Source organism: Aethalodelphis obliquidens, unplaced genomic scaffold (assembly GCF_003676395.1).
Source record: "Aethalodelphis obliquidens isolate GAN/ISIS:26980383/991018 unplaced genomic scaffold, ASM367639v1 scaffold13, whole genome shotgun sequence".
Classification (NCBI taxonomy): domain Eukaryota; kingdom Metazoa; phylum Chordata; class Mammalia; order Artiodactyla; family Delphinidae; genus Aethalodelphis; species Aethalodelphis obliquidens.
This window is the reverse complement of record NW_020837957.1, coordinates 4,567,464-4,595,160: the sequence shown is the minus strand read 5'-3', so window position 1 is coordinate 4,595,160 and position 27,697 is coordinate 4,567,464. Positions and strand designations below refer to the sequence as shown.

At 41.0% G+C, this 27,697-nt stretch overlaps 1 protein-coding gene across 2 annotated transcripts in view; it reads left to right on the top strand.

Annotated features, from left to right (window-relative positions):
* Window positions 1-19,899, top strand: part of SLC35D1 (solute carrier family 35 member D1) — a 54,647-nt gene extending 34,748 nt beyond the window's left edge. For both annotated transcript variants that reach the window (XM_027114019.1, XM_027114020.1), the window contains 2 exons: window positions 958-1,040; window positions 15,105-19,899. In XM_027114019.1, the coding sequence (XP_026969820.1) occupies window positions 958-1,040; window positions 15,105-15,213 (192 nt within the window). In that variant the 3' untranslated portion in view covers window positions 15,214-19,899. The remainder of the gene's footprint in view (window positions 1-957; window positions 1,041-15,104) is intronic.
* Window positions 19,900-27,697: the final 7,798 nt, after the last annotated feature.

The following is a 27,697-nucleotide window of genomic DNA, read 5'->3' as shown; positions in this document are numbered from 1 at the left end:
GTACGCGGCCTCTTACTGTTGTGGCCTCTCCCGTTCGGAGCACAGGCTCCGGACGCGCAGGCTCAGCAGCCATGGCTCACGGGCCCAGCCGCTCCACGGTATGTGGGATCTTCCCAGACCGGGGCACGAACCCGTGTCCCCTGCATCAGCAGGCGGACTCTCAACCACTGCGCCACCAGGGAAGCCCTGGAAAACTTTATATCACCTTTACGGTCTGAAGATAATTAAAAGGGAGCCAGACGCTTTCACTGCCCGGGGCCCAGTTCTATCCCTGGTCTAAGAACTAAGATCTCACAAGCCAAAAAGGGAGTGAGATAAGCAGAAGATGTTTACATCTGGGAGTTTAAGGGAGTTGGGAGAGGTGATTTTAGGTACGCTACTTTGAGATGACTTCCCCTGTGGTTTTTTAAGGTGCCAAGGAAGATTGCTCTAGAAACAGTCTTTGAGTTGGTAAATTCCCCACCATCCCTTTTTTCCTTTTCAAGAAAGAGGGAAAGATGCTTGCATGTAAGCAGATTTTCCTTCTTCACTCTCCCCTGGCAAGTCAACTGCTACCTCTACAGGAGGAAAAAAGCACTCTTCTCTGAGATTGCTAAACGTGACTTGGTGTTTTCTGCCCCTAGTAATAGCAGTGCTTTTCTATCTAGATTGATAATGTCAGCGCGTGCCACAGGGCAGGGAAAGTTTGATAATCTTTTTAGTATTCTTCAGTATCGGTGAAAGCATTTAGCTTTCAGAGAGAGACTGGGAAGAGACTGATGTCATTGTTTTTTAATTAGTTAATGTTCATGCTCATACTACACTCATTTTAGGGTTGTTGGGTTTTTGTTATTTTCTGTTTATTTGTTTTCGTATTTTAAGGATATATGTTTGGGTCTTTGTATGGATGAGTTTATATGAATATTGAAAAAGTTCAGTTAAACCTATGAAACAGTATATTGCCATTTTTCTTTTTAGAATATATTAATAACTTATATCGGAATGGTCTTTGGTGGAGATTACATTTTCACATGGACAAACTTCATTGGCTTAAATATCAGGTAAGTAAAAATATTTAACTGTAACCACTTTGATGAGTGGATTTGGATTTCAAATAGTCACAGTAAGCTTAGACTGTTTCACAGAAAATTTGTTCATTTATTATTAGACAAACATTTATGGAGTGCCTGCAATGTACTATATATATTTTTTTTTACTAAAAAAATTTTTTATTGGAGTATAATTGCTTTACAATGTTGTGTTAGTTTCTGCTGTACAGTGAAATGAATCAGCTATATGTATACGTATATCCCCTCCCTCCCACCCCACCCCATCTAGGTCGTCACAGAGCACCAAGCTGAGCTTCCTGTGCTTTATAGCATGTTCCCACTAGCTATTACCTACGGTAGTGTTTATATGTCAATCCTAATCTCCCAGTTTGTCCCACCCTTCCTTTCCCCCCACCCCCGCCCCATTGTGTCCACATGTCCCTTCTCTACGTCTCTATTCCTGCCCTGAAAATAGGTTCATCTGTACCATTTTTCTAGATTCTGCATATATGCGTTAATATACAATATTTGTTTTTCTCTTTCTGACTTACTTCACTCTGTATGACAGACTCTAGGACCATCCACATCTCTACAAATGACCCAGTTTCGTTCCTTTTTATGGCTGAGTAATATTCCATTGTATATATGTACCACATCTTCTTTATCCATTCATCTGTCATTGGACATTTAGGTTGTTTCCATGAACTGGCTATTGTAAATAGTGCTGCAGTGAACATTGGGGTACATGTGTCCTTTTGAATTATGGTTTTCTCAGGGTATATGCCTAGTAGTGGGATTGCTGGGTTACATAGCAGTTCTATTTTTAGCTTTTTAAGGAATCTCCATACTGGTCTCCATAGTGGCTATGTCAATTTACATTCCCACCAACAATGCAAGAGGGTTCCCTTTTCTCCACACCCTCTCCAGCATTTATTGTTTGTAGATTTTTTGATGATGGCCATTCTGACTGGTGTGAGGTGATACCTCATTGTAGTTTTGATTTGCATTTCTCTAATAATTAGTGATGTTGAACATCTTTTCATGTGCCTCTTGGCCATCTGTATGTCTTCTTCGGTGAAATGTCTATTAGGGCTTCCACCCATTATTTTGATTGGCTTGTTTGTTTTCTTGATATTGAGCTGCATGAGCTGTTTGTATATTTTGGAGATTAATCCTTTGTCTGTTGTTTCATTTGCAAATATTTTCTCCCACTCTGAGGGTTGTCTTTTCATCTTGTTTATGGTTTCCTTTGCTGTGCAAAAGCTTTGAAGTTTCATTAGGTTCCATTTGTTTATTTTTGTTTTTATTTTCATTACTCTAGGAGGTGGGTCAAAAAAGGTCTTGCTGTGGTTTATGTCAAAGAGTGTTTTTCCTGTGTTTTCCTCTAAGAGTTTTATAGTGTCTAGTCTTACATTTAGGTCTTTAATCCATTTTGAGTTTATTTTTGTGTATGGTGTTAGGGAGTGTTCTAATTTCATTCTTTTACATGTAGCTGTCCAGTTTTCCCAGCACCACTTATTGAAGAGGCTGTCTTTAAACTATACATTTCACGTCTTTCAATAATGCTTTTTAAGAAAAGGGAGACAGTGGTTCCATATTTTATCCACAGTTTTTGGGGAGTCTTTTCTAGAAGTTGAACCCCTTTTATTTAGCCTTCAAAGAATAATCCTTTATTTATTGTGCTAGATGTCAATGCAGTGTTCTCAAGAAAATTCCAGGCTAAAGAATACCAGCTCTGTTAGAGTTGCTTTATATGTGTCTAACCTTGGACATCTCACTGCATTTCTTTAGACTTTATCTTCAACAGTGATGAGGGTGACTTGCATGAAAGATCTTTTTCAGTTTGAGAATTTTGAATTTCATGCTTTTAAACACTATTTTTATGCTTTAAAATTCTCAAATTTTAGAGACCTCTGTCCTGAACTCAGACTTTTATATGTAGTAGCCCACTTGACATCTCTGGCTGACATGTCAAAAACTGAACTCCTTTATTTTCTCCAAAGTCTCTTCCACCTCCACAGCCTCTGCATCTCAGCTGATGGAGCCTCCATCCTTCTAGCCTCTCAGTTCAAAAGCCTTGGAGTCATCCTTGACTCTTCGTCTTATACCCAGTATCCAGTTTGTTAGCAAATTCTGTTAGTTCTGCCTTCAGAATGTCACTTTTCACCATCTGCATAACTTCCATCATCTAAGCTACCAACATCTTTTGCCTAGATTACTGCCTAGTCTTCTGTACTTGTATCACTGGTTTAACTCATCCCCCACCCCTAGTCAGTTCTCAAGAGTTGACAGTATATTCCTTGTAAAAGGTAAGTCAGAACATGTCACTCTTCTTTTTACTCCCCTTCCCCCATGTCTTTCCAGGTCCCAAAGTCCTGACAAGGCCCTACAAGATCTATCCCCTTCTTGTCCTCCAAGTTCAACTCTTGCTTCTCTTCTCCCTCACCTCACTTCATCTACACAGACCTCCTTGCTGTTTCTTTAGAATACAGGGCATGCTCGCTCTTTAGGTGCTTGGACAGGATATTTCCTCTACCTGGAACATTATACTGCCAGATACTTTGCGTGGCTAATTCCTTTATGCCTATAAATTTTTGCTCAAATGTTACCTATTCAAGGAGGTCTGTCCCGACCACCTTATTTAAAATTGCAGCCTGCTCTCCCTCTTCTGATACTCCCAAACCCTCTTATTCTACTTTTCTATTTATATTTATATATATTACCTATTTTCTATCTCCCCTGCTATAATGTAAGTTCTGTGAAGGTATGGATCTCTGCCTGTATTCTTCACTCACGTTTCCCAAGCTCCTAGAGTGAATCCTGGTCATTGCTTAATAAATATTTGCTTGATCGGATTGCTGTATATTGCTGTATGGATTGGTAAAAAAACACTTTGGAAACTATAAAGCTCTTTTCTAGAATATGGTAGTATCTTTTTTTTTAATTTGCAAGAAAGTATATAACTTCTCTTGAGCTTTTATTTCTTCAAATGTAAACAAATGATAGTACCTATTCTACCTTTCTTATGAATCAATATGAGAATTTAATATTCCATACTAATATTATTAATAGGTTAGTAATTCATTGTTTCCCCTTCCCTGACATTTATTTGCCACTATTGTTGTTTGCCTTTTAGAGGAAAAATCATTTTTTATTTGTGGGGTAGGAGTTGGTGAGATGATGGGTATGTAAGTATACCTGAGGATTGCATATTATAGAAGGAAGATGAGTAGCTGAGTCTCAGATCTTGGTCAGAGTCACAATTCTGATGCTTGCTACCTGTGTGATTTTGAATGAGTTGTTTATCTTTTCTGAGCTTCAGTTTTCTTACGTGTTTGGGATAGAAATACCTATCTCTTTAGAGTTGTTGGAATGAAATAATCCAGTGAATGTAAAGTACCTGATTCATCGCTTCACATCTATGCTTAGTAAATATCAGTCTCTTTCATTAATAGCTGTGAAGAAGGGCCAGGCTGTAAGGATCAACATGGTGAACCAGTTTTGACTTTGGATGTGGCCTGAGTTTCCTTCATTTCTAAAAATCTAGATTAAAGAATCATTATGACATGTTATAGACCCGATTAAGAGATGCCTTGATTTTCTTTTTGTCCCCTTTAAATGAGAACTCGATAGTCAAAATGAAATAAAAGCTGCTCTTTGCATTTTCAGATATCTGCAGTTCAAATCTCTTATAGTATCTTATAAGAAATACTAGGTTTTTGGGTTTTTTTTTCACGTTTCAGGCTACTTAAAAAAAACTTTGAAGTGCCTGAGTATGCTGGAATGTTACAACGTATGTCAGCCTAACATACGTAACATCTTGAAAATTCTTCCAGTGGAATTTCTTTTTGTGTTTAAGTAGTGCATTATAGTTCTGGTTAAACAGTACTGTTTTGCTAGCAAGGTTAGTTGATAATGATGTCATTGGTACTCTTCCCCTCTGTAGTATTTTTAATAATTCCTAATTGCTTTCACATTTTATTGTAATAAATTTTACATGCCGTATCTCTTCTTTTTTTTTTTTTTGTGGTACGCAGGCCTCTCACCGTTGTGGCCTCTCCCGTTGCGGAGCACAGGCTCCGGACGCACAGGCTCAGCGGCCATGGCTCACAGGCCCAGCCACTCTGTGGCATGTGGGATCTTCCCGGACTGGGGCACGAACCCGTGTCCCCTGCATCGGCAGGCGGACTCTCAACCATTGCGCCACCAGGGAAGCCCTACATGCCGTATCTCTTTAATCTCTGTTTCATTATAAGATTAAGGACAATAAGTGGTATACTTAGTCACCAGTCAGCGTTCAAATTATTTGCAGAGTTGGGATTAAAATCCAGGTGACCTTCTGTTTCAAATACTCTTTCCATTACAACATGCTTTACAGCATTTGTAAAGGAAAGTATATGTTGCCTTTTTTTCTTTCACTTTTTCTCTTTAAAATGAAAATTATGGTTTTATTGGTTTTTTTGACTTATCTTCCACTAGTTAATAAGCAGACTCATAGGTTGTGAATATTACTTCTTTTTTAAATGTGAAAACCAAACTTAAATTGGCTACTTAATAGATTTCACTTTGATTGGACATGGTGTCAGTCCATCCTTGGCTGATTGCACTTTGAAGGAAATCACTAATTAAACTGTACTCTTAAAGGATTCTCTGATTAAACTCAGATGCATCTAGCTCCCCTTCACCCTGCCTGGTTTCTTTGCTGTTTTAAGGAAAGTTTAAATAGCCCCCTCTGATATGATTCAATTCCAGGAAGCAGGAGGTTTGCATTGCTAGCTTCTCAGGCTCCATTCAAATTTGATACTGTGATTTATGAAGGCTTTTTTTTTTTCTTTTTTCAGTAGGGCTCTGTGGAGAGCCTGGCTGTCTCTAACTCCCCTAAGTGCCTTTTTCCAGTGACCAATTAGTGCATGTTCACCCAAGCCCAAAAAAGCAACAGAGCAAGTGGGGAACGAATAGTGAAGGGTGGTGACAGAACACGCTTCTGTACTTTCATCAGAGGTTGGGCTCTGGCCCGTGGCTTTGGCCCGAGTAATGTATCCTCTCCAGATAATGATACCATCATCTGCATAACTGCCCGGGCTAGAATTTGTAGAATCTCTGGAGCTTATCTTTATCTGTGATTCTTTTTTTTCCCTTCCATTAAAAAAAAAAAAAAATTAACATATGATTTAAATACAGTAAAATGTCCCCCTTTTCCTGTGCAGTTCTGCAAGTTTTGACAAATGCATACAGTTATGTAACCAACTATTACAGTTATGTAACCACCATATTCAAGGTATAAAATAATTGTATTACCCCCCAAAATCTCCCTATGTCCCTTTGCATTGAGCCTCTCTCCCCTTACAAAGATCTGTTTTCTATCCATATGGTGTCCAGAATGTCATATAATGATACATAAGGTTATGTAGCTCTTGGTCTGACTTCTTTTGCTTAACATACTGCATGTGAGATTCCATGTTGCATTTGAGATTCTGTGGTGTGCATGTATCAGTAGTTTGTACCATTTTACTGCTGAGTAGTATTCCATTATGGATACATCACAGTTTGTTTATGCATTCATCAACTGAAAGTTATTTGCATAGTTATCAGTTTTTAGGTGTTTTGTGTTAGCTGCTAAAACATTTGTTTAAAAGTTGTGTATGAACATAAGTTTTCATTTCACTTGGGTAAATACTTAGGAGTGGAATTTCTGGGCCGTATGGTAAGTGTATATTTAACTTTGTTAGAAGTTGCCAAACTATTTTCGAAAGTGTCTGTACCATTTTGTGTAACCCCCAGCCGTGTATGAGAGTTCTAATTGTTCCGCATCCTGGCCCTTGGTATCATCAGTTTGTCTTTGTTTTTCAAATTCTAGACATTCTAATAGATCTGTAGTGGTGTCTCATTGTGGTTTTAATTTCCCTAATGATTAATGATGTTGAGCATCTTTTCATGTGCTTATTTGCCATCTGTATGTATTCTTTGGTAAAATGGCTATTCAAATATTTTGCTCATTTCAAAAACTTGAGTTGTTTTCTTAATGAGTTTTGAGAGTTCCTTATATCGGTATATTGTGGATACATGTCCTTTATCAGATGTATGATTTGCAAGTAGTTTTTCTCAGTCATGGCTTGCTTTTTATTTTCTTAATCTCTTTTGAAGAGCAAAATTTAAAATTTTTCATGAAGTTTAATTTACCAGTTCTTTTTTCTTTTATGGGTTGTGCTTTCAGTGCTGTCTAAGAAATCTCCGCCTAACCCAAGGTCACAAAGATTTTCTCTTATATTTTCTTCTAGAAGTTTTACAGTTTTAGGTTTTATAGTTAGGTATATAGCCTGTTTTGTAATAATTTTTATATGTGGTATGAGGTCTGGATGAAGATTCTTTTTCCTGTGTATGTGTTTTTTTAATATAGATATCCAATTGTTCCAGTACCTTTTGTTGAAAATACTGTCCTTTGTTGAATTGCCTAATTCTTCATAACACTCTTTTGAAGTTCTTTTATTATCACTGTTTTATAAATGAGGAGGCTGAGGCTTAGAAAGTTTGAGTTGAATGGATTCTGAAGACATGCATTGAGCCTGTTTCTGTGTGCCAGGCATCGTGCTCCAGAGAGACATGGTGCATTCACTCATAGCTCTGCCAAGGTCACATAGCTAGTAAGTCATTAAAGGATTTTAACCCAGATGGGTTGGACTCCAGAGTCCAAGTTCTCACCCCTTAATGAATTATCATTCAGTAAATGACTGATTAGTTGTAGTGTAACCTAAGTAAACCATATGTAGCCATTGTTACCTTAGATTCTCAGCTATTTGAGGGTAGAAACCACTTGTCTTATTTATAGTTGTGTCAGTATTTATCAGTTCCTGGTCCATAATAGGCATCCAACCAGTAATAATAATAACAAAATACCAGACAATATTTTTTATGCTTAGGCATTGCCCCAAGTACTCCATACTTAATCTTTAAAACAGCCCTCTGGAAAAAAAAAAAAAAACAGCCCTCTGAGACAGATGCTGTGTATATTCCATTTCATAGTGGGGCTGAGAAACTTGCCACATACTACCCAGCTGGTAAATATTCAATCCTTGATTGCCTTCCACATTTTCTTAACTGCAATCTAGTAAATAGTGAATAGATGAATGAATTTATTTTCATATCCCTTCAGGATATGTCCTCATACTGGTTATATAACTCTTAAGTCAGCCTCCTTTTGTGTAACACAACCCATTTTACTGTAGCTTCTGACACCAAACTAGAGTCTATGCAGTCTTTGGGGTGGGCCATGGTGCAGCTCAGAGTCTAGCTCCAGAGTTAGGTTCTGAGGACTTTGGTCTAGCTATCTCTGCCCAGCGCCTGAATCTACAATTCGTTCATTGTGGACTCCTTTGCCTGTTTCCTTAAAAGGATGTGTTGCTTCCTAGTTCCAGACTTCTCCTCCTGAATAATTCCATCCTAGCAGACTCTCTTCTGGTTCTAGGCTTCTCCTGAAGTAAGGACATGAGCTTTCCCTTTACTTAGTAGTTCTCTCATTTGGAGAGAGAGCGGACATGTTTTGTATTATCAGTTGGTTGCTGCTGCTGTAACAGTTACCAGGCTTTTTAGAGTTAAATAACTGGCATCTCACTAGAATAACTTGGACTTTTAAATAGGATGTAGGGAGGTTAGCTAGCCCTTGGTTATAGTATAATTCCTTACAGAAAAGCACTGAAATAGAATATAGCCCAAAAATGTGTGTTTTGTTATGGGTACTGCTGCTAGCTATTTATATATAGTTCACTTTTCATGACCTCAGTTTTCATGTGCTCAGTTTTTAAGCTAGAGTTGTCTATCCTAGTTCTGCCACTAAACTTCTCTGATTCACCCTGAGGAAGTCCTGTGAAACTGTGTCATGTGGTCATTAGGTCTAAAGTTATTTTGCAGAAGACTAATGACATTTGAAGGAACTTCTTCCAGGTGTAGGAAACACATAAAATATATTATCTTTTTAAAAGTTCTGATGGGAGTCCTCTACCCACATTTTAAGGTGTTTTAAGAGGCAGAAAAGAAAAAGGAATAGAAGTAGGGGAGAAAATGATGGAAATGCTTGAGTAGTTTGGACTCAGCCCCGAGTTGAGATTAGTATCAAAGATGCCATACTGATTTCTTGAGGGAAGAGCAAGTGGAAAGGTCCTGAAGTGGGAGTGTGCCTGGTGTGTTCAAGAACCAGCAAGGAGGCCAGTGTGGCAGGTGGGAGTGGAGTGCCTGAAATGAGATGGGGCCTTAGAGGTAATGGGGTGGGGGCAGATTAGGGACAATTTTTTTTTTTTTTTTGCAGTACGCGGGCCTCTCATTGTTACAGTGGTGGCCTCTCCCGTTGCGGAGCACAGGCTCTGGACGCGCAGGCTCAGCGGCCATGGCTCACGGGTCCAGCCGCTCCAGCGGCACGCGGGATCTTCCCGGACCGGGGCACGAACCCGTGTCCCCTGCATCGGCAGGCGGACTCTCAACCACTGCGCCACCAGAGAAGGCCCCTAGGGACAACTTTTAAGAGATAGGAAGAGAGTTGGAGGATTTTGAATAGAGGAGTGACATGATCTGATTTAATTTTAATAGGACCACCCTGGCTACTGTGATGAGACCAAAGGAGGGGAAGTGTGAAATGTTTATATTAATAGTAATGGCTTTCATTTATATAGGAATCACATAGCATTTATAATAACATTAGGCATTTATATGGCATTAATAATAGCAATGCCGAGGCCCTTTTAATACATTCCCTCAAAAGAGCTTTCAACAGCTGTCATCACTCAAAGGTCACAAAGTATCTATCCAGACTGGCACCAGTAATAAAGGTTGTGGTAGTCTCAGGAACTAAAATCACACAGAGTTGCTTGGGAGATTTCATAGTGGAAAGGATACTTAGGCCAGGACTTGACCAGTGGGTAGGATTTGGAGAGGTGAGAAAGAGAAGGGTGAGTATTCCAGCCATGCAGTACTGCGTGAGCAGAAGTGTGGGGCTGGAAAGGCAGATGTTGGGTGGAGGCTGGGGAGGTGCTGGTAGGAACTCCAGTACAGCTAGAGCAAGACGTATTTCACAAGGGTGAAACAGGCCTCCCTCGGTATTTCCGCGGGATTGGTTCCAGGACCTGCCGTGGATGCCGAAATCTGCAGATGCTCAAGTCCCGTGGTCAGCCCTCTGTATCTGTGGGTTCTACATCCGCAGGTACCGAGGGCTGACTGTGCTAGAGAAGTAGGTTGGTGCCCGAGTGCAGAGTGCCTTGAATGTCTCATAATGGGAAGGATGAATACCCAGCTAGGAAAATACTCTGAGAGTTACTAATACACTACAGATGGTAGAGGTTAGGTCAAGTCTTGCTTACTCATAATACAATTAAGGCCTAATTGGGATGACAAAACCAGGAAGGTTTTACTATACTTAGGACTCCTTGACTTTCTGGATGAATAAATTGGTGTGCAGCCACAGAGATGGGGGAGAAGCGACAACTGCCAAAACCCCTTTCTTCTTTTTGCGTTTGGCAGTATTAGTCCCTGGTATGCCTTAGCATTTTGACTCTTACCCCTATTGGATGTCTACTGTATGCTGATTAACCTTTTGAAAATGATCTGTTGTCCTATTAAGTCTATAGTTTAGTTATATGGTTTAACATATAATTATATATAACATTGTTATATAAATAAATTATATAATTTAATTCTCACATCAATCCTGTAAGGGTGGTAGTCTAATCACCATTTCACAGATGAGGAAACTAAGGTTCTGAGAGGTTCTGAGAGTAACTTGCCCCACATTATAGAATTTTGCAAATGTCACAGAGTCCACAGTTAAATGCTTTCTAGTCAACCCTGTGTCACCTCTCTGTTTCCCTTTGTTCAGATAGGAGCTCTGGAAGATAGATGAAGAGGCAGCATAGCTCTGCTTTATGTGCCTGGTGAGAAAGATGAGAAAAGGGTCCCCAGCAGCTGCTGCGTGTGGAGTGAAGATGGGGTGTCCCTGGTCACTGTAGGAGGAATGTACTCAGAGGCCCTGCCTCAATTATTTGGCAGAAATTGTGTGTATTAGGAAATCGCAGTAAAAGTCAACTGTCTTAGTTCATAGGTCTTGATATTGGTTGACATATTTTACACATGGAATATGGAAGGCAGGGTCTAATCTAAGAGGCAGAGCTACCTGGCTACACCGGTGAACAGACAGGTCAGCTGCAGGGGGAGATGGAGACAGCCTGTTCCTTCAGACTCTTGTCTGCGACCATGGAGCTGCTACATGGAGGGGCGTTTTTAGTATATGTTTGTAGCATGGATTTCTAATCGTATGAGGCTGGTAAACATGTCCATGGCTGCGTAGGTCTCGGAGAGGTAGGTTGTACTTGCCTGATCTTTGGAAGATCAGGAGTGGATCAGAGCAGGTGAAGTGGCACTTGCCAGCCAGGCTTGTGGCATTCTAGCTAGACCCCTGTCTGCAGGACACTCTTGCTTTGTCTCTTTCTTCTGTTTCTTTCCTGGCTGTGTCTGCCACAGCAGGTCTCAGTGAATTAACAATTGGTACTACTATGATCTGAATATTAGGCAGATGGAGAATTGCTTAAGATTTTAAAAAATCAGTGTTTAGGATTGTCGAATATATAAATACCAATTCCAAAGTATCAGAGGTCAACTTTAATGTGAATATTTGTAGAGCCAGTAGATTAATGAGAAGTTTTTTGAAGAAGCAGATTTTGATTCAGAATCACTTGATAGTGATGTATAAAAATTTAGATATAGGCCTTTCCCCCCCAAATTGGGTTTTTTCCCTTTCTTTTCTTAGTCCTCCTCATCTCCTCCTTCCAGCTTCCCCACATTCCCAAAGCTTCTAGGAAGCAATTTATATTCTTCCCACAGCATTAACTCATCCCTGCTTTTTGGCACATGGTGTCTTTGTCGATGAATATTTACTTCTTTTCAGGTGATTCAGGAAAGGCCATTTCTGAAGATGTAAACGTTTGATAATGATCAGGTCAGGAATAAAGATGAGATGAAAGCCTTTTATTATTGCCTCATGTTGGAACTTGTGATAACCCGAACAGTCTGTACTCTTTAATCTCCAGAGTTAAGAATAATGGTTTCTGTGTTTTGGTTTTGCTCTGGTTATTTAAACAACTCTGTGGTAACAAGATGCCCTTTTCTTGCATCAGGAATCTTCTTATTATACCTTATCATACCACTGTACCTTTTGTTAACAATGCATCTCGCCTCTAGCCTGTGAGTATTGGAGCTTACATGGAAGTGGGGAGGAGGGAATAAATATTTCCTGATTGCTTACTCTGTGTGCCAGGATTAGGACCTGGTTCTTTATACGTGTTATCTCATTTATTCTTCAAACAAGTCTAGGTAGATAGTATTATTCTTATCTTTTTAGTACAGAACTAGAATCTCAAGAGAAATTAACAGATTTGCCCAGGGGCACAGAGCTAGCAGTTACATTCAAGATTTGAACCAACACCTAACTCCAGAGTCCATGTTTTTTGTCACACTAACTACGCTAGGGATATAGGGTCCCAGGATCGCCATAAGGAGGAAGTCCAGAGTGAATTCCAGGGCATTCTTTGTCTTCTTCTATCCTACATTGCTCCATTATTTCTATTTAGGTGAAATCGGCTTAACATGAACATAATAGATTGTCTTGACAGGAGAAATAAAAGAGAGCATTGTTATGTTTTAGGTTGTCATAGGAGAGGGGATCTAGAGGAGGATAGGATGAAAGTAAGAAAGAGCATTCCTTCTACTTTTTTGTGGGGTTGGAAGCAAAGGGAAGTTGACTATCATGTAGATGTACATGTGAACCTCAAAGAAGTTTTAGCTTTGATCAGGAAGGCTATGGTAAGCTGTCTGTCTCCTTGGGTCCTAGCCCAGCTACCAAGGAAATCATCTACTTGATGCATTAGATAAATAAGAAAAGTTTCCAGAAGAGTCGGATCAAATTCTGAAAGGAAAAAAGAAGAAGAAGAAAAAAAAAGAAATGGAAGAAAGCAACCAGATGAAGGAAAAGATGAAGGCTCTGTGAACCCTGGCCCAGGGATGGGTTCATGAGGCTCCTTTCTTTGAATGGGGCCATAGCAGATATTCAATTCAGCAGTTATTTAATTGTGCTGCTACAAAGTGCCAGGCCTGTGTAAGGCACTCTGTAGAGCTAAGAGTAAAGCCTTGGGAAATTCATAGGCTGATGGGAACAATATAAAGCCAGGTACCTGCACTATCAAGTGGAGCAGGGGCTATAGGGAGGAAGCCGATTCAGTGGAGAAAATCAGACAGACTTGGGTTTTATTCTGGTCCATCATTAAGATGCTTTGTGACCCTGAGCAAGGTAACCTATGACTTCTGGGACTCAGTTTCTTCATCCCTAAAATGAGCACCTTGAAGGGATATTATAGTGGCAGGAGATGTATGTAAAATGCCTGGCATGTAGTAGACTTCAATAAATGGTCACAATTTGATTATTTAGTACCCTGAATGCCTGATCTGGCTTCCTTATTTGCAGGAGCTATGCAGCTTTTACCCTCCTGGGACCGGGATGCCAAAGTCCAGAGGAGAATAGAACTAATTTCAAATAAGCAGCAAGTTTATGGATCAGGTGGTCAGGTAGAAGGTGGGGGCCAAATCCAGGATGGAGACATCTGCAAGAGTGTAGGCTAGGCTGCCAGCTGGAGACCCTAGGGAGTCACAGGCGGCAGGCTTGGTGGCAGAGCTGGTCAGGGCAGGTTAGCATGTCGGCTCTTGGAGCTTCTCCAGCTTGCTTTCAGTTTAGTGATTGGGGCAGGAGGCTATGTAGTCCAGGTGAGAGTAGACAAGAATAATCACTGTCGCAGAAGAATGAACCCTCCTGCCGTTAGGTGTGGTAGACAAGTGTGAGGGCTAGCAGCAACCAGCTCAGAGTCTGAGGGCTCAGATGACAGGTTCTCTCCACTGTGACCTTGATTCTAGTGGGAGAGAAACCAACTCTGTGAAATCTCCCCAGGGTCTGCATGTTTACTTACTTATTGGGATGCTTTTTACTCTTACTAAAAATAATATTTCTTTTGTCTTGAATGATTATTTTTGAAAATGCAGAAAATACATGTAGAAATCACCTATAACCTTACCGTCCAGATGTAACCATTTTTTAAAAATAAATTTATTTATTTTATTTGTTTATTTTGCGGTGCTTTGGGTCTTTGTTGCTGTGCGCGGGCTTTCTCTAGTTGCGGAGAGCATGGGCTACTCCTCGTTGCAGTGCGCGGGCTTCTCATTGCGGTGACTTCTCATTGTGGAGCACAGGCTCTAGGCGCACGGGCTGCAGTAGTTGTGGCACTTGGGCTCAGTATTTGTGGCTTGCGGGCTCTAGAGCACAGGCTTAGTTGCTCCGCGTGTGTGGGATCTTCCTGTACCAGGGCTAAAACCTGTGTCCCCTGCATGGGCAGGCGGATTCTTAACCACTGCACCACCAGGGAAGCCCCCAGATGTAACCATTGTTAATACTTGTTGTGTTCCTTTCAGACATTTTCCTATTATGATGCATATTAATATACATATGCATGTTCATTTAAATAAAATGGGGTTGGACAATACTTAATATTTTGTAAGATTACAAAATACTGTCATTGCCAGTTTTTATTTTATATCATTTAAATGGATGCATAGTATTCTATTGTATGAATTTATATAATTCCCTGTTGTGGGACATTTATCCTTTAGCTAATTTTCTGCAATTATAGATTTTGTGGTAAATACTTTGTCAATAAGTCTGTGAAGATGTATACAATTCATCCATGAAATGGATTGCTAGGTCAAAGGATAAGCCGAATTCTAAGGGTTTTTATTTCAACAAATTGTCGTGCAGAAAGGCTATATAAAATTGGCACTCCTGCTGGCAACTATGTGCAAACATTCATTTTCCCAAAGCATCAACAGCAGTGGATAATATCATGATGAGGGAAATGTCTCTAGTTTGGTAGATGAAAATGCTATATGTTTTAGTTTTCTGTGCTGTTGATTTGTAAAGGTAGCTCCAGTGCTCACACCAGTCTCCCTTACATTTGCCATTCCTTCCTTCTTCTCTGATGGTGGTTTTCTATTTTGCAGCATTGCTGGGAGCCTGGTGTATTCCTACATCACTTTCTCTGAAGAGCAGCTGAGCAAACAGTCAGAGGCCAGTAACAAGCTGGACATTAAGGGGAAAGGAGCAGTATGACCAGAGGATTGCATCAGCTACATAGGCCCGAGTTTTTGATCAGCTCGGAACACTGGCAGTTCTTATACAGATTCTGAGGTGTCTTGATTATGGAGAAAATACCATTCCTTTGCACTTGTACAATCTGAGGATTGATTGCTGCCTTTTAAAATTTTATGAGAGACTTATAATTGACTCTTTTAAATATGCCATTTGAATTAATTTATATCAGACTGGAAAATGTACTGGGCTTTTTAATTTATTTTTCTTCTGTGCCAACAGTGAAACATCAATGTTTTGAAAATATTTTATTCCATAGTTTGATATCCAGGTGTCCCTGAGAGCTGCGGATATGAAGTGCTTCACCTGGAGCCTCAGCATTCACATCGTTGCCGCGTCTGGAGGCACTTGAGCCTTCCTTCTGCTGGAAATGCAGCCAAGGAGCTCAAGTTTCTCTTCTTTGAATTTTCTTTCTTAACAATTGCATTTTCTTCATAAGGATGTCATCACTCCTTTTGCCAAAGATGACATCTTTGGCGCTAAAGAAATGTGTGCGGCTTTGAAGTGTATTGGTTTCCACACTGGCTTCCCTAAGAACTCATGGGATGAACAGAGTGCTTTCCTTGAAAATACTCTATTCCCTCTTTGTTGTGTAGGATGAGGATAATGAAGGGACGGAGGAAGTAGGCCTTTTCCTCATTTATTCGTCTGTCTCTGATTCATTCATTCAACTAAAATGTACTGAGTATGTAGTTATGTGCCAGGCATTGTGCTAAGTGCTTGGGGGTAAAGGGATGTTTTGGAGGTAGTTGCCTTGCTCTCACTCCTGCTATAGTGACCGGGGGTTAGACAGAGAACTTAGCTCTGTTGATTTATTTAGAAGACGTTGTGACTATGAACAAGTCATGGAAATTTTTTCAGCTCTCAGAAACTGCAGATCTGTAAGCAGGGTTGGAAGCACCTGTCTGCAGCCCCACAGCGATGCGAAACCACATGCTACAGTGTATGTCACATGTATGTGAAAAGCTGCAATTGTAAACTGTGCAACTCAGCCTTTCTTCTCTGAGTAAGAATGGCATGCAGGGAAGGGGACCATCATGTTTCCCCATGCTTCCCACCTCTGGGTTTGGTTGCTACTCTTTTTACTCATCCTTGAATCAATATGTCTACATCTTATATTTTTGAGAGTATGGTTTGAGGAGAAAGGCTGGTTAGATGTTTCTCCATTGTTGAGGCTTGGACTGTCTCTAGCAGTGTCAGTGTTAGAACCATCATCTTCCTTTCCACTTGAGTGGCACGAGCATACCTATTTCCTTTGGACGCTCCCACCTACATCCCACCTCCCTTGGTCACTTGATGGGCATGCCCGCTTCTCTCAAGACCAGCGCTGCATCCTGGAGAGCAGCTGTGGATGGGCATGCCTAAATTGCCTCTTTGGGTGGGTCAGGTGTTAACTCGAACACAGTAGTGTGACTTGGCTTTAGAGACATCCATTGACTTTGGAGATGAGTGTTTGCTCAGGCCAGCTGTGCAATCATTGTGTAAGAGGCTGGGTACCTTTGTGTTGGTGTACACTCTGGCTTCCATTTCATTAGGTTTGCAATCTACTGGCCTTTGTTGACCTAAACAGTTAGTATTTTGGGGCCTCAACAGGGGACCTGGAAGGTTTTGATTTCTTTTTATTTTTGAAAAAGTATTATATTGAGGTCATTTCACTTTCATATCTTTCCCTTATTTTGTCTTTATCGAAGCCTGGCCGGTGGTGCTGGGTCCCTAGAATTAGCCTCATGGCCAACTCCTAAGTTATAAGCTCCAGGTAAGGGGTCCTAAGGCTCACTTTTTTCCAGTATTATGTGAGCTGAGAAAATTCAAGTGGGAGAATAGGATATTATCTTGTACAAGATATCTTGTTGTCCCTGTTTTATTGATAAGAAAACAAGCCTCAGAGAAAGTTAGGTGACTTGCTAGTAAGTCACAATTCCTGTTTTTTCCACTGAACCATGCTGCCAATGATAACCTCCCTCCTCCTCTGAGGGAGTGAGGAAACGGGGCTGCCAGCTAAGCTAGCTTGAGCTCTGTCAGGGAGGCAATCTGTTGATTGAATTTGGAGTCAGAGAGGAATAGGCTTTGTGAATCAGGGAGAATGATGGGTCAGTCTACATGCCTGAGCTTCTGTCTCACTTCCGGGCTGGCCTCGGTCGACATGCACTTCTGGCTGTGAATGTTGCTGCCACTGCCTGGTTTTGCCACTGGGGACAGTGGGAAGTTGTGGGAGCTAATTTTAGCAGTTCTGTTCCTTCTTCTGTCAGCCACACGGAGGAGGGAACTTTGATGTTAGAAATACTTCGTGTGCATTTAGAGGTGTTGGACTAAAACCCCACCAGGGGTTGCACTGCTTCTTGGGGATCAGGTTCCCTTGAAGATCTGTCATCTCTCCAGGTTTATTTGAGGAAATCATGAATAGTTATAACTTCACTAGATGCACATGACCTCAGGGCTCCTGGCCTATGCTGAACTTTCTGGATGCTTAGAAGCAGTAGAGTAGTTTACAGCTTCTGCTCTGTCCATGTTGATTGCTGGATGCCCCCTTCAACTGCCACCAACATTTCAAGATAAGAGAAAGAAGCCTGGAGAAGTTGGAGATTGAATAGACTGGCCAACCAGTTTTGAAGTTTGTTTTCAATTACGTGCAGGCTTGGTTATGGCACACACAAAGAGATTTACCTGGCATTCCAGCATCTTATGAGGCAAAAGTTCTTTGACCTGTTAACTACCTCTTGGAAGAAAGAGAGACAGTATAGAGTTAAATGCTTAAATTTGCCCTTTGAGACAGATGAGCTGTGGTGAGAATTTTGAAAACACATTAGTGACTAGTGGCTCCTCTTCTTGAGTCAGTGACAGTGATGTTGTCTTTGGCCAGTCTGTTTTTCAGGCAGTGCCAGATTGATTTGAATAACCCTGGTTGGCCAGGGTACACATTGCAAACATGTCAGGTGATTTTTAATACCCTTATATGGCAGTTGGCTGTATGAGTCAGTCATTTGTAGGATCCAACTTGCACGTAGGTTAAGAAAGAAAAGTATGCTTGCAGGTTTGTTGTTTGTAGTCCTAGTGTATCAGGAATGCATGGTAAGTTCACATCAGTAACGCTGATGTAGGATCTTCGTGGAAAGAATAATAGATAATAATAATAATAGATAATAATAATTTCACTTTTGACTGGTTTGGGAAGGAACCCAGGATTTGGGGAGGGCCTGCCTTTGCTTTCATTATTATGGTGTCATTCAGTGAGCAAAGATTGACTGTTTTATTCCAGGCATTATGCTAAGCTCTGGGGCACCTGAGGTGAAGAGGGCAGGGTTCTTGTTCTCAAGGAATGTGTAATTCTTTAGCCAGAACCCGATTGAGAGAAAGAAGCAGATGAAAGGAGTCCGTGATTTATGAGTAAAAGCTGCCTGCACAGTTGTCAGCACCGCTGATCAGGGGTGTCCCACCCACTGCGCTGAATGAAGCACTTTTTTAATCTAAGAGGAGTTATAACTCCTACTAGTCCCCCAGCTCTGAGATGCGTGCCAGGCCATTAGACTTCTGTGACTAGCCTGGGTCCCTCCTCCCTCTCGTGCGTGCATTCTTGCTTCCTCAGAGCTACAGCTGTGTACTACTGGTCCTCCTTGTGAATGAGGCTGTAATTGATTTTTCCCTCCCTGAGGGGAAAAAAGATACTCAGAATAAATGAGATAACAGATGCAAAGTACTCAGCACAACGCCTCCTACATATTAGGCACTCAGCACATGTTGTTATTGTCATTATTTCATGGTAAGACTATAGGCAAAGATTAAGATTCTTAATTTGTGCTCCTTAAAATGCTAGAGGCTGGGCAGTGTATTTCTTTTAAAATGTGACCCTATACTTTGTTGCCTCTAGAATGCTTAGTTTCAAAGAACAGTTTCTGCTCACGGTTAAAGAATGGTTTCTGCTCACGGCCGTCTTTTATTAAATACCTACTGGATATAATTGTGGATATTGTGTGATGCAGGTGAATCCATCTGTTTAAAAAAAAATAAAATTACTTTCGTATTTTGGTAAATTAAAAAAAAAAAAAGAAAGAAAAATTATTTTCTACCTGAGAGGAAGATAATTAGACTTCAGAATGGTGATTCCGTTAAAACTTTCCCAGTGTGTCACCTTAAGGTAGCTCCTGTATAGGTCAGACATTCCTTCTTCCCTTCTCCGAATTAAATGCATCAACTTCATGCTGTCTCTGTGTCCAGGCTTTTATCAGTTGGTGTTTGTGAACCTCTGGCACCATTGCTGTTTTCTAAACCTACCTTCTAGTTCTTACTGTTAGGGTGCCACTTCATCATGGTATGAGGAGGTATTCTATGGTGGGTTTTTTTTTAAGCTTGCTTTTTTGAAAATACTTTTTAAAAAGAAATCTACTGGTTAGATTTTTTTGTCTCACAAAAATGTTTTTAGAGATTATTTTGTTCATAAATGTTTCTTTCTCATGCTGATAATCAACTGAGTTTGTCTACAAATGTTAGCCTATCACAGTATTTTTTCAATACAGATTCTATTTACCAAATGACCATTTTAGTGTTTTTAAAAGGTACCGAGGATTGAGATATGTAAATCAGGTGACATAATATGAAAATTATGTGCCTAAATATTTTTGTAAAGGTGTCAAATAAATACTTTTTCTTCAACACATGTATTAAAATTTCTTTCTAAGTGCCTATAAAGACGGTCAAGAGCCATAAGTATGCCTGAATTTAAGAGGATGGCATCCAAGTTAGTTAACTGAGACCCAGTAATAGAGAAAATACTGTTTGCCATTGTGATATTATGATTTATAATAAGAAATATACATTTGGTCTTTGTCCCTGTTCCTGGCACACAGCTCCTAAAACCCTTCTAATTTTTTTTTTTTTTTTTTTTTTTTTTGTGGTAAACGGGCCTCTCACTGTTATGGCCTCTCCTGTTGCGGAGCACAGGCTCCAGACGCGCAGGCTTAGCGGCCATGGCTCATGGGCCCAGCCGCTCCGCGGCATGTGGGATCCTCCCAGACCGGGGCACGAACCCATGTCCCCTGCATCGGCAGGCGGACTCTCAACCACTGCGCCACCAGGGAAGCCCCCTTGTAATTTTCTATAAGAGCTATAGGAACATCTTTTGTTACAGTATTTAGTATCGTTTCCAGTTCCTGAAATAGCTCCAGAGCCATAACAGTGAAATGGGTGTCTTTCCTTAGCATCTTTCAACCATACCTGAGTTTATGTTAATGAGGTGACTTTTGGAAACTCCCTAAGGCTGGGAGCTGGTTGCCCGGGGAACCAACTGAATGATTTATATTGGAACTTTCAACCTCCACACACCCGCCCCCTCCAAGTGGAGGGGAGAGGGGCAGGAGGTTAAATCAATCACTAATGGCCAGTGATTTAGTCAATCTTGTCAACATAATGAAGCCTATATAAAAATCCATGAACTTTGAGATCTGGACAGCTTCCAGATTATCGAACATGCATAAGTGCTGGGATGATGATGCTTCTGGAGAGGGCATGGAATCTCGGCACCCTTCCATGTACTTGCCCTCTGCATCTCTTCCATCTGCTGTTCCTGATTTGTATCCTTTTGTAATAAACTGGTAGTTTAGTAAGTAAACTGTTTTTCTGAGTTCTGTGAGCTACTCTTAACAAATTAATCCAATGTGAGGAGAGGGTGTGATATATAGCTGTTTGTTCAGAAGCACAGGTAACAATCTGGATTTGTAATTTGTGTTGGAAATGGGTTGGGGAACAGTCTTGTGAGACTGAGCCCTTAGCCTGCAGGATCTGATGCTAACTCCGGGTACATAGTGTCGGAACTGAATTACAGTTCCTGTTACAACCTGTGTAGCAGACTGGCTTGGTAGGGAAAAACACACACATTTGGTGACCAGAAATATTGTGAGTAGAGCATTGAGAAGAAGACCCAGGGGCAGTTTTTCTTTTATAACCATTCAATGCTTTGCATGAATAGCACATATGACTAAATATCCAGTGTCTTTGGTGTACTTGTGGTAAGCTGAAAGGAAAAAAAATGCTGATAACCTCTTTGCTTTTAAAATATTTCATCTGCTTCATCGTGTTTAAGACTCTGAGTAGCTTTATTAGGAAATAACCCCCAAATAAAACATGCTCATCAGGAAGCATTTTTTGGTACTGGCACACTCAGCAGAGGTAGAAGTATATTAAGGCATTAAAAAAAAAAAAGTGGTAAAACATAAAATTTACTATCCTAATACTTTTGAAGTGTACAATTCAGTCGTATAATGTATATTCACATTGTTGTGCAATCAGTCTCCAGAACTTTTTCATCTTGTAAAACTGAAATCCATAACCATTAAAGAGCTCCCCATTTTCCCCTTCCCCCTAGTCCCTGGCAGCTACCATTCTACTTTCTGTCTCTCTGAATTTGACTACTCTAGATAACTCGTATGAGTGAAATCATACACTATTTGTCATTTTGTGATTGTCTTATTTCACTTAATGTCCTTGAGGTTCATCCGTGTTGTAGCACGTGTCAGAATTTCTTTTTTGAGGCTGAATAATTTTCCATTATATGTATATACCAGCTTTTATTTATCCGTTCATCCACTGACGGACACTTTGGTTTCTTCCACCTTGTGGCTATTCTGAATAATACTGCCAAACAAGCCAAGCTGTCACTTTGGGTTGCTCTAACAAGTTGCCACAGACTGGGTAAACAACAGACATTTTTTTTTCTCACAGTTCTGAGGCTGGGATGTCCAAGGTCAAAATGCCAGCAGATCTGGCATCTGGTAAGAGCCCACCTCCTGGTTTGCAGGTGTCCATCTTCTCATATCCTCACGTGGTGGAGAGCAGAGAGGAAGCACGCTGTCTTGATTTTTCTGATAAGGGCTCTAATCCTGAGTGTCTCCACCTTCATGACCTAATTACCTCCCAAAGGCCCCATCTCCAAATACCATCTTATTGGGGATTGGGGTTTCAACATATAAATTGGGGGAGGGGGAGGGGACACAAAATCTATAGGAGTGGGTGTGCGAATATGCTTTCGATTCTTTTTGGAGTTGCTAGGTCATATAATAATTCTATTTTTAATTTTTTGGGGAGTTGCCATACTGTTTTCCATTGTGGCTGTGCTATTTTACATTTCCACCAGTAGTGCACAAGGGTTCCAATTTCAACACTTGTTATTTTCTGTTTTATTGATGGTAGCCATCCTACTGGGTGTGAGGTGATATGTTACTGTGACTTGTATTTTCCTAATGATTAATGAGCATTTTTTCATATATTCGTTGACCACTTAATATACTTTCTTTGGAGAAATGTCTATTCAAGTCCATTTTTTTCAATTGGATTTTTTTGTTCTTGAATTTTAGGCATTTCTTCATAAATATCCTGAATTTTAACCCCTTATCAAATATATTATCTACAAATATTTTCTCCCATTCTGGAGGTTGCCTTTTGATTCTTGTTGACTGGTGTCCTTGATGTAGTTTTAAATTTTGACGTAGTACAATCTGTCTATTTTTACTTTTGTTGACTATGCTTTTGGTATCATATCCAAGAGATAATTGCCAAATCCATTGTCATGAAGCCTTTCGTCTACGTTTTCTTCTAAGTTTTATAATTTTAAGTCTTGGATCTGTTTTTAGTTAGTTTTTGTGTATGGGTCAAGGTAAGGATCCAGCTTTTTTTTTTTTTTCCATGTGAATATCCAGCTTTTCTGGCACCAGTTGTTGAAGAGACTGTCCTTTAAGGCATGTGTTTTAATCAACTTTTAAACATCATCTTAGAGTTTTTTTCTTTCTGATTTGTGAGATACATGCTCTTTCACACAGCCCCTTGCTGGTTTATCGTCTCGCTTGGCTTCCGTACACAGGGCCCTCGGTTATTGGGGAGCAGCACGGAAGAAGCACTGCCGAGAGGGGCAGAGCGCAGAGCTGGGGACTTTGTGTATCCACAGCAGGTGAGCAGTGACCACATGCCCCCAGGACTTCTTCCCTGAAGCTCTCATCACATCTGTTTGTTCATCCATCCATCGAGCAAGACTGAGCTCACTGAGGCCAGCGCACAGCCTGTAGCAGAGGCCTGGCACGACCTTGTTTTACAGGTGAAGCTGAGGGAGGTACAGCTGTGCACTGTGGTTGTGGAACCCACATTCCAATCCTGATCAGCCTTTGCTCTTCCCCACGGCACTGGATACTTGTTTCTCCTCGTCTGCTTGTAATATACTTGGTGGTACCAAGCTCATCACCACCATATGCCTGTCAGTTGGCATTCTTCATTCAGAGTTCACACACAGTGGACTTAAAGCTGGCAGGAGCTGGTGGCTGGTGGAGCCTGAGTAGGCAAAGCAGCCATGCTTTTCAGTTACGCTGATGGTGCCCTCTTGTGGCCATAGCTACCACTGGGGGAATCTATGGTGGAAAGCAATTTGCTTTCCAGGAAGGAGAAAAGCACTATGATTTACTTATTTATGCCTACTATATGCTGTTACAGAGTTAGGCCTCTATCATGCGTTTTCATGGGACAATGTACAAATGGTGGCTTACACAAGACTGAGGGATTTGTCCCTCAGCTGATAAACTGAAATCTGGACTTTGATTCCAAAACCTTTTTTCCAAAGAATTCCAGATAACATCCCTGCGTTAGGAGAATGCAGTAGGAGAGTTTCACCAGAGCGCCTCATCGTGTCTGCTTATCCTTCAGGTAACTTATTTTTTTCAGTGGATATTTTTGAGGCCAATATCTACACATGATGACAGAATCATGAAATTATCTGAGCTATATGTAAGAATCTATGGGAGGAAGAATGCCATTCTACCTGGGAATGGTAGGAAAAATTTCTTGGGAGAAACTGCCTTTGAGCTGATTCTTGAGGGACAACTAGGATTCAACTGAGAAGCTATTGGAGGGACAGGCCTCCAGCATTCCAGGGCCACCGTATCTGTTTCTGTCTGGAATGCATTCCACCCCTCCCCCCAATTCTTTAGAGCATATGCCCCCATCTCTGTGGGCCTTCCTTGGCCAGCGGATCTGAAATGGTACCCCACCATACTCCCTTCCCCTTCCATGCTTTATCTCCACAGCACTTGTCTCCTCTCATCAAATTTAAGCTTAATGAAGGCAGAGATGTTGGTCTGTTTTGTTTGCTCTTGTGTCCCCGGCACAGCACGTAGAAGAGTGCTGGGTAACGTTGTAGGGACACAGTATTTCCTGAATTGAATACATCCAGACAAAGAGTAGCCAATTAACAGCTACATTTTTTGAGCACAGCAAGGCAGAAACATAGCCTCTTCTTCATTTCCGAAAGATTATGCCAGCTGCAGTATTTGGATTGTATACTGTAGACTGACAAATTCAAATCTTACAGGGCCCAGGCAGGAAAGAAGTGTGAATCTGAAAGAATGCAATCAGTACATACGACAGTGAGTGGTAGGGCTTGTGGTACCTACCTGCTTAAAGGCATTCGAATTAAAACAAATCTGCCAGCCAGGTTTGGCCCACTGGCTACCAGTGTGCCTAACTCAAGGAACTGCTGTAGATGAGATTTGCACAGTAACAAGGTCGCTGAGGTTGCTGTGCAGCTTACTGTCAGGTGGTGGTCAAAGAAGGGTGGGACTGTACAGGTAAGTACATCAGCTAGAGAAGGACGCACAGTCCTGCTGAGAAATGATGGGGTCCTAACGCGGTTGTGAAAGCACGGCAGAGAAACAGGATTTGAGTTATTTTAGGAGGTAGGATTAATAGGTGATGATGAGATCTGTTTCTATTTTTTGTTTATAAGTAAAACTGTGGTGAATTTTTTTTTTTTTGGCTGAAATCTAATGTCTTCAGGAGACCAAACATGAACATTGTTAAGTATTTATCTTAGGTTTCCAAGTGTTTTCCAAAAAGGTAAATTTGAAGTGTAGCCATGGAACAGAGTACATCCACTACCCACAGTAAAAATAAGTTTATTGAGCATTTGCTACATGCTAGGGAGGCATTTCTTCTTGGCATCTTACATATAAGTACATTCGAATCCTCTAAACTGTCCTTTAATATAAGTCCCATTATTAACTTTATTTTAGAGGTGAGGAAACAGGCACAGGAGGTCCCATTGTTGGACAGTGGTAATTGTGAGAAATTCTTTGCTGTACAGAATATAAATTTGCCTTCCTGTAAGGCCTACCTTTTGCTCTGAGTTCTTGGAGCTGCAGTACAGTGTAATGTCTGCATGTGGAGGAAATGTCAAATTATTCTTTTAAATCAAATTACATGAGTCCCCATCTTGCCACTTGGCAGGATATTCAATCTCAGTCCTTCTCTAAGGTTAGACAAGATTGAAGGGAGAGTCACCTGGTGCCTAGAATATAGAAGGGGGACATTCTTGTCTTCAGTCCCTCATGGTCACTGCTGAACTCATCTTAATGACTAACTCTAAGGTGTCCTTTGAAGGCAGGTGGCACCACAGATTCCAGACTTCGGCACAGTGATTTTTTTTACTCCTGGAAGTTCCAGTGCGTTGAGTGCAGCCTGTCCTACACCCCATGCAGCCGTTCCTTTGATGTCTTACTCAACGAGATTTGCATTCCAGCTTTTCCCAGAGCCTACTGACCATCTTTTCAATTTGCGGACTTTCTCCTTTCCAAAACTGACTTGTGGGAAACAGGCTAGGAGAAAATGTTGTTTGCAAGCAACATCTGCTTTTTACCCCAGAACACACATCTTCCCTGAACGCAAAGATCCAACCTGGAAAAATACAAAGTGAACAAAATCCCAATGATTGGAAAGGTTAAGTCTTTCAACTTCTCAAGGTGGCTTAGTTTCCCCATTTGTAAGTTGGGGGAAATATCGTTTTGAGATTGGTTTATGAGTGTTTAGCCCAGTGCATGTAATGGCAATCACTCAATAATGGTACATGTATTATTTGCAATAGGCTTGTTTTAGCTGCCTGATGACCCTTCGTCTGTGATCGGCACATGCTCCTTTTGAGGGAATGGCTCTTCCCCAACTGTCCTAGCCAAATGAATCCAAAAGCAGCTCCCACCTTATGAGTTGGCTAAAGGATGGCTAATAGTATCCACTTCCCTGGCCATAGGGACTGATTGGCCAAGGGTTGAGCCCATGGCCCTAGCCACGCATACCTACTTATATAACTATTAAGTGTCGTGAAAGAAAGAGACAGAGGGATCTGATCTTGTCTAAGAAGCTCAGTCTAAGGCTGTTGAACTTTGGACAAGTGATTTCTCCATTTTGGGCCTTAGGTTTTCCCTTCTATAAAATCAGAGGACTGAGTGGGAGGTTCCAGAAGGGCTACATCTGGGCTCTGGCAGGTTCCTCTCACCCACTTGCTGCTTCATGTACAGGCTGCTTCTTGGCTCTGCGGAAGGACCAGTGTACAGGGTTCTGTTGTGGCTGCCGTACCTAGCAAAGCACACCCTGCTATTTTACTTTCGGCTTCCTGTTTACCTTCCTCTTTGCCAGTTACATAACAAAGTAAAGGAAATTGGAATCAACTGCCAAGTGACCACTACCAAATTTGAAGGCTACTACAAGCTTGTAGTTCTGAAATTCACATTGCTCTGAAAACCAAGTTTTTTCTTGAGTTTGTTGGCAAACTCATTTGGCAGCAGTATTTGACCTGAAATTTGTATGAATACGAATACATTTTATTGTGGACATAAGTGTTTTTACCATAGGTTCTATACCCTGCCATGGATCTTTTATAGAACAGATATATTACCTCCCTAAAATCTGAAAACTTCTGGCTGTGGGGATTTTGGGTAGGGGATTATAGACCTGTACTACTACTAGGTCTTTATCTAGTACTTTCTGGGGATAAAAAAAATTTCCCATGTGTGATTGTATAACGCCTGTGATACTGGCACTGTGGGTGTCATGCTTGTTTTACAGATGGGCAGTTCAGCTGTTTATTTAGCACAATATGTATGACGAAAGTAGTGGCCAAAGCAAGAGGGGAAATCTTGAAATATGGCTGCATTTGGATAAGTGGGATGGAAAGAGGCGGCATGGTGTAGAAAAGGCTGTTTGAATAGGATTCTGAATAAAGTACAGTTGACCCTTGCATCGTGGGAGTGTTAGGGGTGCCTACCCCAATCCTGTGCAGTCGAAAATCCAAGTACTGCTATTTCTGCCTCCAAAACAAAGGGACTAGTAAATGACTCACCCAAGGGCCGGAAGCTGAGAGTTTGGATAGAATCAGGACTCAAACCCTAATTCTTTTGATTCCCCATATTGTGATCTCCAATCAAACACTAACCTTCCCCCCTGTAAAATGGAAATACAGGCACTATATTTATTGGAAAAAGATACCCACGTATAAGAGGACCCAACACAGCTCAAATCTGTGTTTAAGGGTCAACTGTGCATATTTTAGACTATCCCTTGGTTGTAATGGAGGTATAATCAGAGATAAGGAAATGAGTGGGTCACTCTTCTGAGAGGATAGTCAGAAAACAAACATGGCCCTTCC